The sequence below is a fragment of the Neopsephotus bourkii genome, unplaced genomic scaffold, assembly GCF_033783945.1.
Source record: "Neopsephotus bourkii isolate Nb327-2 ecotype Australia unplaced genomic scaffold, CSIRO-AGI_Nbou_v1 NB_1590, whole genome shotgun sequence".
NCBI classification, from domain to species: domain Eukaryota; kingdom Metazoa; phylum Chordata; class Aves; order Psittaciformes; family Psittacidae; genus Neopsephotus; species Neopsephotus bourkii.
The window spans coordinates 1-14,035 of record NW_026902066.1 but is presented as its reverse complement, the minus strand read 5'-3'; the positions used below and the strand labels follow the sequence as shown (position 1 = coordinate 14,035).

Sequence of the window (14,035 nt, the reverse complement as noted above, 5' to 3'; positions counted from 1 at the left end):
ACCCACAAGCCATAGAGCCAGACCATTGGAGGACTGAAAGGCGCCCCCAGAGGCCTGGAGGACCATTGGGACCATAGAGCCCAAGTGCTGGAGGACTGAGGGGCCCTTTAGGGGTCCTGGAGGACCATTGGGGCCATAGAGTTGAATGGCTGGAGGACTGAGGGGCGCTCCTGGGGGGGCTTGGAGGACCTTGAACCATAGAGAGCGAGCATTGGAGGACCATTGGAACCATAGAGTGGGAGCACTGGCAGACCCACAGACCATAGAGTCAGACTATTGGAGGACTGAGGAGCGCCTCCAGGGGCTTGGAGGACCCAGCAATCATAGAGGGCGCCCCCTGGAGGACCGGGGGTCACTTCTGGGCCTCGTTTTGACCCAAAATCCCTTGAATTCAGCCCAAAACCTGGTTTAATGCTCATGAATGGGGGGGGGTACTGGTCACGTGTCTCGCTGGGGTTTGGAGGCGGGGCTTCCCCTGTCCTTCGCCTCCCCTGATTGGTCCGGGCGGGCCCCCTGCACCTCATTGGCCGGCTGGGGGGATGCCGCGCTCTGATTGGCTGCTGGAGGAGGGTGGGCAGGGCTGCGGGAGGAGCGGCCTGGAGGGAGGGAGGGGTCATGAGCAAGCTCCTCCCCCCCACACCCCTCCCCCCTCCATGACCACGTGATTCCCTCCCTCGCTCACCATTGGCTGCCCGGGCAGGGGGCGGGGCCGGGCGGGCGGATTTCCCACGGAGGATGTCAATGACCTGAGGGGAGGGCGGGGCCACGTCAGGGGGCGGGGCCTGAGGGGACTTCCCTGCCCCCCATGTGAGCCCGATTGAGCTTCATTGACTCCCCATAGACCCCCATTACTCCCCCATAGACCCCATTGACCCCCCATAGCCCCCATTACCCACCCATAGCCCCCATTACCCCCCATTCACCCCCATAGCCCCCCATTACCCCCATTGACCACCATTCACCCCCATTCTCCCCTATTCACCCCATTAACACCCCATTCAGCCCCATTCCCCCCATTGACCCCCATATAGCCCCCAATCACCCCCCATAGCCCCCCATTGACCTCCATTGACTGCCATTCCCCCATTCCCCCCGTTACTCCCCATTCCCCCCATTCACCACCCATATCCCCCCATTCACCCATTACCCCCCATTCACCCCCTATAGCCCCCCATTGACCATTCCCCCAATAGCCCCCCATTAACCCCCATACCTCCCCATTACTCCCAATTCCCGCATTGATCCCCATTCCCCCCTTTACTCCCCATTCCCCCATTCACCCCCATATCCCCCCATTCACCCCCTACAGCCCCCCATTGACCCCCATTCCCCACATAGCCCCCATTTACCCCCATTCCCCCATTCACCCCCATTCCCCCCATTACCCCATTTACCCCTATTTACCCCCATTCCCCCCATTCACTCCCTACAGCCCCCATTGATCCCCATTCCCCCCATAGCCCCCATTAACCCCCATACCCCCCATTCACCCCCCATTTCCCCATATCCCCCCCATAACCTCCATTCCCCCCTATTCACCCCCCATTGACCCCCATATCCCCCCATACCCTCCCATACCCCCCCGTTGACCCCCATATCCCCCCATTGACCTCCCTGTCTCTGGCCACCGCCAGGGGGCGCTCGTTGTGGTGGTTGCGGACGCCGCAGTCGGCGCCGTTGCGGAGCAGGAGCCGCAGCGCCCCCTGGTGGCCGCGCGCCGCCGCCGCGTGCAGCGCCGTGCACCCCGCGTAGGACTGGGCGTTGACGTCAGCGCCGCGCTGCGGGAAACGGGGGAGGGGGAGAGACGTGATTGGGTGGGGATGGAGGGGGAGAGACGTGATTGGGTGGGGATGGAGGGGGGGAGAGACGTGATTGGGTGGGGATGGAGGGGGAGAGACGTGATTGGGTGGGGATGGAGGGGGGGAGACACGTGATTGGGTGGGGATGGAGGGGGGAGACGTGATTGGGTGGGGATGGAGGGGGAGAGACGTGATTGGGTGGGGATGGAGGGGGAGAGACACGTGATTGGGTGGGGATGGAGGGGGAGAGACACGTGATTGGGTGGGGATGGAGGGGGGAGAGACACGTGATTGGGTGGGGATGGGGAGAGACACGTGATTGGGTGGGGATGGAGGGGGGGGACGTGATTGGGTGGGGATGGGGGGAGAGACACGTGATTGGGTGGGGATGGAGGGGGGGACACGAGATTGGGTGGGGATGGGGGGGGAGAGACACGTGATTGGGTGGGGATGGAGGGGGGGGACACGTGATTGGGTGGGGATGCAGGGGGGAGAGACGTGATTGGGTGGGGATGGAGGGGGAGAGACGTGATTGGGTGTGGATGGGGGGAGAGACACGTGATTGGGTGGGGATGGAGGGGGAGACACGTGATTGGGTGGGGATGGAGACGTGATTGGGTGGGGATGGAGGGGGAGAGACGTGATTGGGTGTGGATGGGGAGAGACACGTGATTGGGTGGGGATGGAGGGGGAGACACGTGATTGGGTGGGGATGGAGGGGGAGAGACGTGATTGGGTGTGGATGGGGGGAGAGACACGTGATTGGGTGGGGATGGATGGGAGGGGAGACACGTGATTGGGTGGGGATGGAGGGGGGAACACGTGATTGGGTGGGGATGGAGGGGAGGGGAGACACGTGATTGGGTGGGGATGGAGGGGAGGGGAGACACGTGATTGGGTGGGATGGAGGGGTGGGGGGGAGGGAGGGGCTATAGGGGGTGAATATGGGGGTAATAGGGGGTGAATGGGGGTGGATGGGGGTCAATGGTTGGATATGGGGGGGACTGGGGGGATATTGGGGCGTGAATGAAAGTGAATGGAGGTGAATGGGGGGGTAATGGGGAGGAGACACGTGATTGGGTGGGGATGGAGGGGGGAGAGGAGAGGGAGGGGCTATAGGGGGTGAATGGGGGGTAATGGGGGGTGAATGGGGTAGATGGGGGCTATGGGGGGCTATAAGGGGTGAATGGGAGTGAATGGGGGTGAATGGGGGATAATGGTGGGGTAATGGGGGGTGAATGGGGGTGAATGGCTATGGGCGCCTATGGGGGTCTATAGAGGGTTAATGGGCGCTTATGGATGGGTGAATGGGGGGCTCTGGGGAGTCAATGGGGACCAACGGGGACCCCAAACCTGCCCATTGACCCCCATAACCCCATTGCCCCCCATTACCCCATTGCCCCCATTACCCCATTGCCCCCCATTGCCCCCCATTACCCTAATGAGCAGCTCCACCATCTCGAGGCTGTTGCTCTCCACCGCGTGCTGCAGTGGGGAGCGACCACTCTTGATGTCCTGGGGGGGGGATGCTATGGGTCAGGGGACCCCACAGAGTCCCATAGGGACCCAGAGAGATCCATAGAGCCCCATAGAGACCCCATACAGACCCACAGAGCCCCACAGAGACCCCAGAGACCCATAGAACTCCCATAGAGCCCCATAGAGCCCCATAGGACCCCACAGCCCCCCCTCACCACTGCGTCCACGTCAGCCCCGTGCTCCAGCAGCAGCTCCACGCTCTCCCGGCACCCAGAATGCACCGCGAGGTGCAGGGGGGTGAGACCTGGGGGCAATGGGGGTCAATGGGGTCAGTGGGGGACAATGCCCTGAGCCCCATTGACCCCAATGGGACCCCATTGACCCCAATGTGAGCCCTTGAACCCCATTGACCCATTGGGACCCCATTGACCCCAATGTGAGCCCCTGAACCCCACTGACTCAATGGGACCCCACTGACCCCAATGGGAGCCCATGAACCCCACTGGCCCCAATGGGACCCCACTGATCCCAATGGAAGCTACCTCCATACCCATCCCAATTTCCCCCATTTCCCCCATTGCCCCCATTACCCCCCATTACTCCCATTGACCCCCACTGACCCCCATTGCCCCCATTCCCCCATTGCCCCCATTCCCCCATTGACCCCCATTGCCCCCTCCCCCATTGCCCCCTCCCCCCTGCCCCATTTCCCCCCCATTTCCCCCACTGACCCCCACTGACCCCCATTGCCCCCATTCCCCCATTGCCCCCATTGCCCCCATTGCCCCCCCTCACCCTCGTAGTCGGTCACGTGGAGGTCGGGCCCCCCCCGCAGCAGCTCCCGCAGCACGCGCGCTCCCGCGCCCGCGCACGCCAGGTGCGCCCCCGTGCGGCCGCGCCGGTCCCGCGCCATCGCGCATGCGCCGTGCGCCACCAGCAGCCGCACCAGCGCCGGCTGCGACGCCAAGATGGCGACGTGGAGAGGGGTCTGCGCCGGAAGTGGGCGGGGTTTAGGGGGGGAGGTATCGCGAGAGCGAGCGGGATTTGAGCGCTTTGTTGATGCCCACTGACTGCATTGGTCCCCATTGATTCCATTGAGCCCCATTGATTCCATTGAGCCCCATTGACTTCATTGATCCCTATTGATCCCCATTGACTCCACTGATCCCTACTGATCCGCATTGACTTCATTGATCCCTATTCATCCCCATTGACTCCATTCATTCCCATTGACTCCATTGATCCCTATTCATGCCCATTGACTCCGTTGATCCCCATTGATGCCCATTGACTCCATTCATTCCCATTGACTCCATTGATCCCCATTGATCCCCATTGACTCCATTGATCCCCATTGATCCCCATTGACTCCATTGATTCCCATTGAGCTCCATTGACTCCATTGATCCCCATTGACTCCATTGATCCCCATTGAGCTCCATTGACTCCATTGACCCCATTGATGCCCATTGACTCCATTGATCCCCATTGACGCCATTGACTCCATTGATCCCTATTGATGCCCATTGACTCCATTGATCCCTATTGATCCCCATTGACTCCATTGATGCCCATTGACTCCATTGATCCCTATTGATTCCCATTGACTCCATTGATCCCTGTTGATCCCCATTGACTCCATTGATCCCCATTGACTCCATTGATCCCCATTGACTCCATTGATCCCCATTGATCCCCATTGATCCCCATTGGCCCCATTGATCCCCATTGACCCCCACCTGCCGCAGCCGGTTCTGCACATCCAGGTCCTGCCCCCCCCACAGGAACAGGGCCACGAGGCGGCGAACGAGGCCCAGGGAGCCCTGAGCCACTGCGATGTGGAGGGGCCTGGGATAACACGGGAACGACATGGGATTACATGGGATAACATGGGGTAACACGGGATAACATGGGATAACATGGGATAACACGGGATAACATGGGATAACATGGGATAACATCGGATAACATGGGATAACATCGGATAACATGGGTAACATGGGCAACATGGGGTAACACGGGGTAACATGGTATAACAACATGGGGTAACATAGGATAACATGGGATAACATGGATAACATGGGATAACACAGGACAATGGGGGGTGAGGGAGCAGGAAGCCGCCGCTGCTCCTCCCCCTCCCCCCCTCCCGTGCGCACTTCCAGTAAAGGGGCGTGGCCACGGCGGTGACGTCAGAGGCGGGGATTCCCCGCTTGAGGGGGGTGGGGAGGAAATGGGAGCGTTCCCACGGGTGGGGGTGGGGGGGGCCCGAGGAGGGGGAAATCCCACGGGGGGGAGGGGGGGTTCTATGGTGGGGGGCTAAAAGGGGGTCCCATAGGGGGTCTCAATGGGGGGTCCCATAGTGGGTCAATAGGGGGGATCCCATAGAGGGTCCATAGGGATTCCATAGGGGATATCCCATAGGGGTTCCATAGGGGGTATCCCATTGGGGGGTCCATACGGGGTCTATAGGGGGGGTCCATGGGGGGATCTATCGGGGGTTCCCATGGGGGGGGTCCCATAGGGGTTGTTGCATGGGGAGTCTATAAGGGGGGTCCATGGGGGGTCCATAAGGGGTCTATGGGGGGGGATCCCATTTGCTGCCCATAGGGGGTCTATGGGGGGTCCCATAGGGTGCCCCATGGGGAGGGGTCCATAAGGGAATACCCATGAGGGGGTCCATAGTGGGTCTCCCATAGGGGTCCCATAGGAGTTATATGGGGAGTCTATGGGGGGGTCAACAGGGGGTGCCCATAGGGGGGGTCCAGAGGGGGGTCCAAGGGGGGTGTCCATGGGGGGGTGTCCCATAGGGGGCCTATCGGGGGGTTCCCATAGGGATTCTATAGGGGGGGTCTCATGGGGGGGTCCATGGGGGGATCCATAGGGGGCCTATAGGGGGGTCCAAGCGGGGGTCCATGGGGGGGGTTCCCATAGGGGTTCTATAGGCGGGGTCCCATGGGGGGGTCCATGGGGGGGTTCCCCTCACTCACGTGTCCCCGTCCTCGTCCTGCCCGGTGGCCGCAGCGATGGCAGCGGCCAATTGAGCCTCGGGGGGGGGGGCCACGAAGGCCAAAGGGGGGGGGGCCAGGGCCAGCACCCCCGGGGGGGGCCCCAACAGCGGCCCTGGGGGGGGAGGGGGGGTTTGAGCCCATTTTCCACCTTTTAAACCCAATTTCACCCCCCACCCCCCCATGTTGAGGTGCCCCTCCCCCACCAATCCTCACCTGCAATGGGGGGGCCCGGAAGTGGGGGGAGGGGGGGATCCCCTCGAGCCGCTTTCCCCGGGGTGGGGTCCCCTCCCCCAGCCCCCACCCCTCCCGCCCCCGTTACCGAGCGCCGCTTCCGCAGCGGCAACGAAGCCTCTGGGGGGGAGGAGCCCCCGCGGGGGGTGCGGAGGTCAATGGGGAGCTCGTCCATTGATGCCTATGGGGGGGGGGTGGGGGGAGGGGGTCCTCTTGCCCCTCCCCCCTTTAATGCCCCCTACCCCCCTTCTCTTTCCCGCGTTTTGGGGATTTTCCCACGCTTCCCCCCCCCTCCGCCCCCCTCCTCAATTTCCCGCGTCCCAGGAGCGAGCCGCGATCGAGCCCCGGGATTTCCCCGCGGGAAAAGCCCGCCCCCTGCTGGCCACGCCCCCTTTCCCCTTTGGCCACGCCCCCTCCTCCTCTTTCCCCATTGGCCACTCCCCCTTTCCCCATTGAGCTCCCCCCTCTAGGCCACCCCCGCACCGAAGCCCCTCATTGGCCACGCCCCTTTCTCCATTGGCCACGCCCCCCTCCGTGCTCCTCGTTCCCCACTGGCTGAGGACGGAGCCACTGGCGGCGCCCCTGCCCCCCCAAAGGGGAATCCCCGCGGAGGAGGGAGGGGGGAAGGGGGTTCCCCCCCTCTACGTTAGGCAAGGCCACGCCCCCCGTGGGAGGGGCTTTGGGAGCGGCGCTGCCCTCTGGCGGCCTGGAGGATAAGGGGGGGGCTGGGTTAAAGGGGGGTTTGGGGGGGTAGGAGGGGTTAAATGGGGTTAAATTGGGTTTAAACTGGGTTTATATTGGGTTAAATTGCGTTAAAGTGGGTTAAACTGGCTTACACTGGGTTTAAATTTGGTTTAAGCTGGGCTTAAGTTGGGTTAAAACTGGGTTGATAGTGGGTTAAACTGGGTTTAAATTGGGATAAATTGGGTTTAAACTGGGTTAAACTGGGTTTGGGTTAAACTGGGTTAGACTGGGTTAAATTTGGTTTAAATTGGGTTTAAAATGGATTAAACTGGTTTAAATTGGCTTTAAACTGAGTTAAAATGGGTTTAAATTGCGTTAAACTGGGTTAAACTGTGTTTAACTGGGCTAAACTGGTTTAAACTGGATTAAATTGGGTTAAGATGAATTTAAACTGGGTTTAAACTGGGTTTAAACTGGGTTAAAATGGATTCAAACTGGATTAAACTGGGTTAAGATAGATTTAAACTGGGCTAAACTGGTTTAAACTGGATTAAACTGGATTAAAATGGATTTAAACTGGGTTTAAACTGGATTAAACTGGGTTTGCATTGGATTAAACTGGGTTTACACTGGATTAAACGGAGTTAAAATGGATTTAAACTGGATTAAACTGGGTTTAAACTGGATTAAACTGGGTTTACACTGGATTAAACTGAGTTAAAATGGATTTAAACTGGATTAAAATGGGTTTAAACTGGATTAAACTGGGTTAAAATGGATTTAAACTGGGCTAAACTGGTTTAAACTGGATTAAACTGGGTTAAGATAGATTTAAACTGGATTAAACTGTGTTAAGATGGATTTAAACTGGGCTAAACTGGATTAAACTGGGTTTAAACTGGATTTAACAGGATTAAACCAGTCGGGGAGGGGGGTGTTACACTGGGTCAAGGCCAGGTCAGGACCCCTTTGACCCCCACATGACCCCTTTGCCCATGACGCTCCCTTGACCCCAATTGATCCACCCAGGGGTCACAGTGGGGTCACGCCAGCAGGGGTCGCCCTGGTAACGGGGGGGGAGGGGCGTGGGAGGGGGGAGGGGCCGGAGCCATGTGATTGGTTGGGAGGTGTCACGTGGTTGGGAGCCGACCGGTGGCGAGAGGGTGAGAAGTGAGGGGGGGGACGGGGGAGGGGACCCCCCCCCAGCCCCATAGCGGCCCCATAGAGACCCAGACACCTCCTCCCCACCCTACAGCATCCCTATGGCTGCCCCATAGAGAGCTGGGCTCCCTCTCCTCTGCCCCATAGCATCCCTATGGCTGCCCCATAGAGACACGGACAGCCCCCCCCCCCTACCCCATAGAATCCCTATGGGTGCCACATAGACACCCAGAACCCTCCCTTTCTGCCCCATAACCAGCCTATGGCTGCCCCATAGAAACCCAGAACCCCCCCTTTCTGCCCCATAGCAGAACCATAGAGACACATACCCCCCTACCCCATAGCCACCCTATAGCTGCCCTATGGCTGCCCCATAGAGACCCGGACGCCATCCTCTCTTCCCCATAGCCACCCTGTGGCTGCCCCATAGAGACCCAGACCCCCCCCGCCAGCCCCATAGAGAGCTGTGCCCCCACCCCCCCACCCCAGAGCATCCCTAGAGCTGCCCCATAGACACAGACCCCCCTGCCCCATAAAGCCCCCTCCCTCTCTGCCCCATAACCACCCTATGGCTGCCCCACACTCCCCCCATGCCCTCCCCTTTACCCTTGGCCTCAGCTTCCCCCCCTTCCCCCCCCGTCCCCTCTGCCCCACAGCGTTACCCAATGCGGCCCCTGCCCCAGACACCCCCATGGGGCCGCCCTGGCCTCTGCCCCACACCCCCCCCATTATCCTCTATGGGGCAACCCCTGGCCTCTGCCCCACCCCCCCCATTATCCTCTATGGAGCAACCCAACCCCTCTGCCCCACATCCCACTCCATTACCCTCTATGGGGCCCCTCTGCCCCACATTCCTTCCCCCCCACCCCCTAGCCCTCCCTATGGGGCCCCATTGCTCCTCCCACATCCCCCCCCCGCCAATGGGTGTCAGGGGCCCCTTGATAAAGGGATGCTGGGTCCTGGTCCCCGCATCCATCCCTGCATCCCTATAGCTGCATCCCTATATCCCCTATACCATCCCTATATCCCCATAGCATCCCTATAGCTGCATCCCTATATCCCCTATAGCTGCATCCCTATAGCTGCATCCCTATATCCCCTATAGCTGCATCCCTATAGCTGCATCCCTATATCCCCTATAGCTGCATCCCTATATCCCCTATAACTGCATCCCTATATCCCCTATAGCTGCATCCCTATATCCCCTATAGCTGCATCCCTATATCCCCTATAGCTGCATCCCTATAGCTGCATCCCTATAGCTGCATCCCTATATCCCCTATAGCATCCCTATATCCCCTATAGCAGCATCCCTATATCCCCTATAGCAGCATCCCTATATCCCTGCATCCCTCCCTATAGCTCCCATCTCTCCCACAGCTCCATGGATTCCGGCAGCCCTCCGGACCCCCAGAGCCCCCATAACCCCATAGCCCCCCCTTCACCCCATAGCTCCCCATCACCCCCTAACCCCTCTGACCCCCCCAAACCCCATAACCCCCATAGCTCCCCATCACCCCATAACCCATCACCCCCTAACCCCCCACCCCATAGCTCCCCATCACCCCATAACCCCATAGACCTCCCCAGACCCCATAACCCCCATAAGCCCCCCCCAACCCCCTAACCCCCCATCACCCCATAGCCCCCCCCACCCCACAGCCCCCCCCAGACCCCCTCCCCCCGCCACCCGCTCCCCCCTCCCCCCCCTCCCGCGCGCCTCCCAGCTCCTCTTCGAGTCCCTTCGCGCCACCGCCGCGGAAAACGCGCGCTTCTTCTCCTCCCCCTCCCCCTCCCTCCCCTCCCCCGACCTCAGCGCGCGCCTGGCCGCCGCTTCCCGCCAAATCCTGCACCACTCCCGCCGCCTCGAGCCGGCCCTGCGCCACCTCTCCCGCGTTTTCCCGCGCTTCGACCTGGACGCGGGAACGCCGGCCAACGGCTACCGCAGCCTGGCCCTGGCCGCGCGCCGCCTGGTGGCGCACGCCGCGCGCCGCTCCCGCGCCCTGGCCCTGGCCGCGCGCCGCCAGGGGGCGCCAACGTCGCCGCTGCTGCTGCTGCCCCCGCCCTCGCCCTCGTGGCGGCGCGGCCTCTCCGGCGTTCTCCCGGGAAAAGCGGGGTTTTCCCGCCACGCCGCCGAGCTGGAGGCGTGCGCGGCCGCGCTGGCGCAGGTGCGCGCGCTCCTGTGCTTGGCGCAGCGCCTCCTAGCGGAGAACCCGCCCGGGGCCCTGTTCCCGCCAGAAGGGGATGACGTCAGCGGTGCTGCTGAGGGTGAAGATGGGGGAGGGGGCAGGGACCGCGTGAGCGAGGAGGTGCTGAGCGAGTTCAGCACCATGAGGAACGGCTGCTTCTATGGGCGCTGCCTCGGCTTCCAGGTGATGCTATGGGGGGCTAGGGAGGGCTATGGGGGGCTATGGGGGGCTAGGGGGGGCTATGGGGTCTATGGGGTCTGTGGGTCTATGGGGTCTGTGGGGCTCTATGGGGTCTATGGGGTCTGTGGGAGCTATGGGGTCTATGGGGGTTTGGGGTTATGGGGTGTATGGGGTCTGTGGGGGCTATGGGGTGTATGGGGATGAAAGAGGGGCTGTGGGGTCTATGGGGTGTCTATGGGGGACTATGGGGGTCTGTGGTGTCTATGGGGGCTATGGGGTGTATGGGGGTGTATGGGGGTCTATGGAGTTATGTAGGGGTATATAGAGTATATAGAGTATATAGGTACACAGGTATAGAGGCGTGTGTGGAGTCTGTAGGGGTATGTTGGTATATATAGGGGTATATAGAATATACATGGGTTATATATGGGTACATACATGCGGTATATAGGATTACATAGGGGTACATAAGGTACATAGCGTATACATCGGGTATGCACGTGTATATATCACTGTATAAGGTATATATGGGGTATATATGGTTATGTGCAGGTATATAGGGTACATATGGGGCAGATAGGGGTATATGGGGGTCTATAGTGGTATATGGCTCCCATAGTCCCCTATGGATGCTGTAGGGCTCTCTAGGGCATCCATAGGGCCCTATGGGGCGCTATAGGTGCTCTGTGGGGCCCGTGCAGTTCTCGCCCGCGCTGCGCCCCTTCCTGCAGACCATCACCATCGGCCTCGTGTCCTTCGGGGAGAGCTACCGCAAGGGGGACCCGGGCCTGGGTGAGCACCCATTGATTCCTATGGGGGGCTATGGGGGGTATGGCACCCATTGGTTCCTATGGGGGGCTATGGCACCCATTGATTCCTATGGGGGGCAAGGGCACCCATTGGTTCCTATGGGGGGCTATGGCACCCATTGGTTCCTATGGGGGGTATGGCACCCATTGGTTCCTATGGGGGGCTATGGTACCCATTGGTTCCCATGAGGGGCTATGGTACCCATTGGTTCCTATGGGGGGCTATGGGGGGCACTGGCACCCATTGGTCTCTATGGGGTCAATGGCACCTATGGACGCTATTGTCCTCTATGGATACTATTGGGTCCCTATGGATGCTGTTGGGTCCCTATGGGCTCTATGGGGTCCCTATGGTCCCTATGGGCTCTATGGGGTCCCAATGGGGTCCCTCTGGGTGCTCCGGTCCCCACTGGCCCCACTGGCCCCACGCACAGGGGTGGCTGCGAGCTCCCTCTTCACCACGGGCAAGTTCGCGCTGGACCCGGAGCTGCGCGGGGCCGAGTTCGAGCGGGAGACGCAGCACCTGGGGGTGGGCTTCTGGAAGCGGTTCTGGAGCCTCACCGAGAACGAGCTCCTGGCGGTGAGCCCCATAGAGACCCATAGAGACCCATAGAGACCCATAGAGACCCCATAGACACCCCATAGAGACCCCATAGACACCCCATAGAGACCCCATAGAGACCCCATAGAGACCCCATAGACACCCCATAGAGACCCCATAGACACCCCATAGAGACCCCATAGAGACCCCATAGAGACCCCATATAGACCCCATAGACACCCCATAGAGACCCCATAGAGAACCCATAGACACCCCATGGACACCCCATAGACACCCCATAGAGAGCCCATAGGGACCCCATAGAGAGCCTATAGAAGGTGACTGTAGTTCCCTACAGCTGCCCCGAGGTGTCGCTGTAGATCCCTATTGGTGTCGCTGCAGATCCCTATTGATGTTGCTGTAGTTCCCTATTGGTGTCGCTGCAGATCCCTATTGGTGTCGCTGTAGATCCCTATTGGTGTCGCTGTAGATCCCTATTGATGTTGCTGTAGTTCCCTATTGGTGTTGCTGCAGATCCCTATTGGTGTCGCTGTAGATCCCTATTGGTGTCGCTGTAGATCCCTATTGATGTTGCTGTAGTTCCCTATTGGTGTCGCTGTAGATCCCTATTGGTGTCGCTGTAGATCCCTATTGGTGTCGCTGTAGATCCCTATTGATGTTGCTGTAGTTCCCTATTGGTGTTGCTGCAGATCCCTATTGGTGTCGCTGTAGATCCCTATTGGTGTCGCTGTAGATCCCTATTGATGTTGCTGTAGTTCCCTATTGGTGTCGCTGCAGATCCCTATTGGTGTCGCTGTAGATCCCTATTGGTGTCGCTGTAGATCCCTATTGATGTTGCTATAGTTCCCTATAGGTGTCGCTGTAGATCCCTATTGGTGTCGCTGTAGATCCCTATTGGTGTCGCTGTAGATCCCTATTGGTGTCGCTGTAGATCCCTATTGATGTTGCTATAGTTCCCTATAGGTGTCGCTGTAGATCCCTATTGATGTTGCTATAGTTCCCTATAGGTGTCGCTGTAGATCCCTATTGGTGTCGCTGTAGATCCCTATTGCTGTCGCTGTAGATCCCTATAGGTGTCGCTGTAGATCCCTATTGATGTTGCTATAGTTCCCTATAGGTGTCGCTGTAGCTCTCTATGGCTGCCCATAGGCGTCGCTATAGGCTCCCAGTACCTGCCCATAGCCTCCCTATCCCCTCCCCATAGATACCTATAGACTCCCTATCCCCATATCCTCCCCATAGCATCCCCATAGCCTCCCCATAGCCTCCCCATAGCCTCCCCACAGCCTCTCTATCCCCATAGCATCCCCATAGCCTCCCTATGCCCATATATCCCTATAGCCTCCCTATCCCCATAGCCCCCATAGCCCCCATAGCCCCCATAGCCCCCCATAGCCCCCCATAGCCCCCTATGCTCCCTGTCCCCGCAGTCCCTGGCGAGCCTGGCGGGCCCCCCCGTGGGGCTGAGCCGCGCCCTCTCGGTGCCCCCCGAGCCCCTGGAGCTCCCCTTGGCCTCTGACCCCCGCTGCTCCGTCACCATCCCCCCCCCCGCCGCCCACAGCGGCCCCGGCCCCGTGCGCATGAGGCTGCTCTCGCACCGCCTGCGGCAAGGGCAGGTACGGGGGGATCTATGGGGGTCTATGGGGGTCTATGGGGCTCTATGGGGGTCTATGGGGGTCTATGGGGGTCTATGGGGGTCTATGGGGGTCTATGGGGTCTATGGGGGTCTATGGGGATCTATGGGGGTCTATGGGGGTCTATGGGGGTCTATGGGGGTCTATGGGTCTCTGTGGGGATCTATGGGGTTTCTATGGGTCTATGGGGTCTCTATGGGTCTCTATGGGGTTTCTATGGGGATCTCTGGGGCTCTATGGGGGTCTATGGGGTCTCTATGGGTCTCTATGGGGTTTCTATGGGTCTATGGGGTCTC

At 59.9% G+C, this 14,035-nt stretch overlaps 2 protein-coding genes across 2 annotated transcripts; one reads left to right on the top strand and one right to left on the bottom strand.

The window, feature by feature from the left end:
- Positions 1-438: 438 nt before the first annotated feature.
- BCL3 (BCL3 transcription coactivator) lies at positions 439-6,695 on the bottom strand. Its single transcript, XM_061372055.1, has 10 exons — positions 6,609-6,695; positions 6,493-6,502; positions 6,269-6,401; positions 5,018-5,126; positions 4,074-4,266; positions 3,494-3,582; positions 3,237-3,314; positions 1,611-1,778; positions 683-746; positions 439-596 (listed from the first exon to the last, which is right to left on the bottom strand). Exons 1-10 carry the CDS (start codon positions 6,693-6,695, stop codon positions 439-441), a joined length of 1,089 nt encoding a protein of 362 aa, XP_061228039.1.
- Positions 6,696-9,285: 2,590 nt separating this feature from the next.
- On the top strand, positions 9,286-13,721 carry LIPE (lipase E, hormone sensitive type; the record flags this gene model as incomplete). Its single annotated transcript, XM_061372063.1, has 6 exons — positions 9,286-9,291; positions 10,093-10,387; positions 10,478-10,737; positions 11,436-11,526; positions 11,978-12,123; positions 13,536-13,721. Coding segments are annotated over exons 1-6 (984 nt in total), but the record flags the coding sequence as incomplete, so codon positions are not given.
- Between the last annotated feature and the right edge of the window lie 314 nt (positions 13,722-14,035).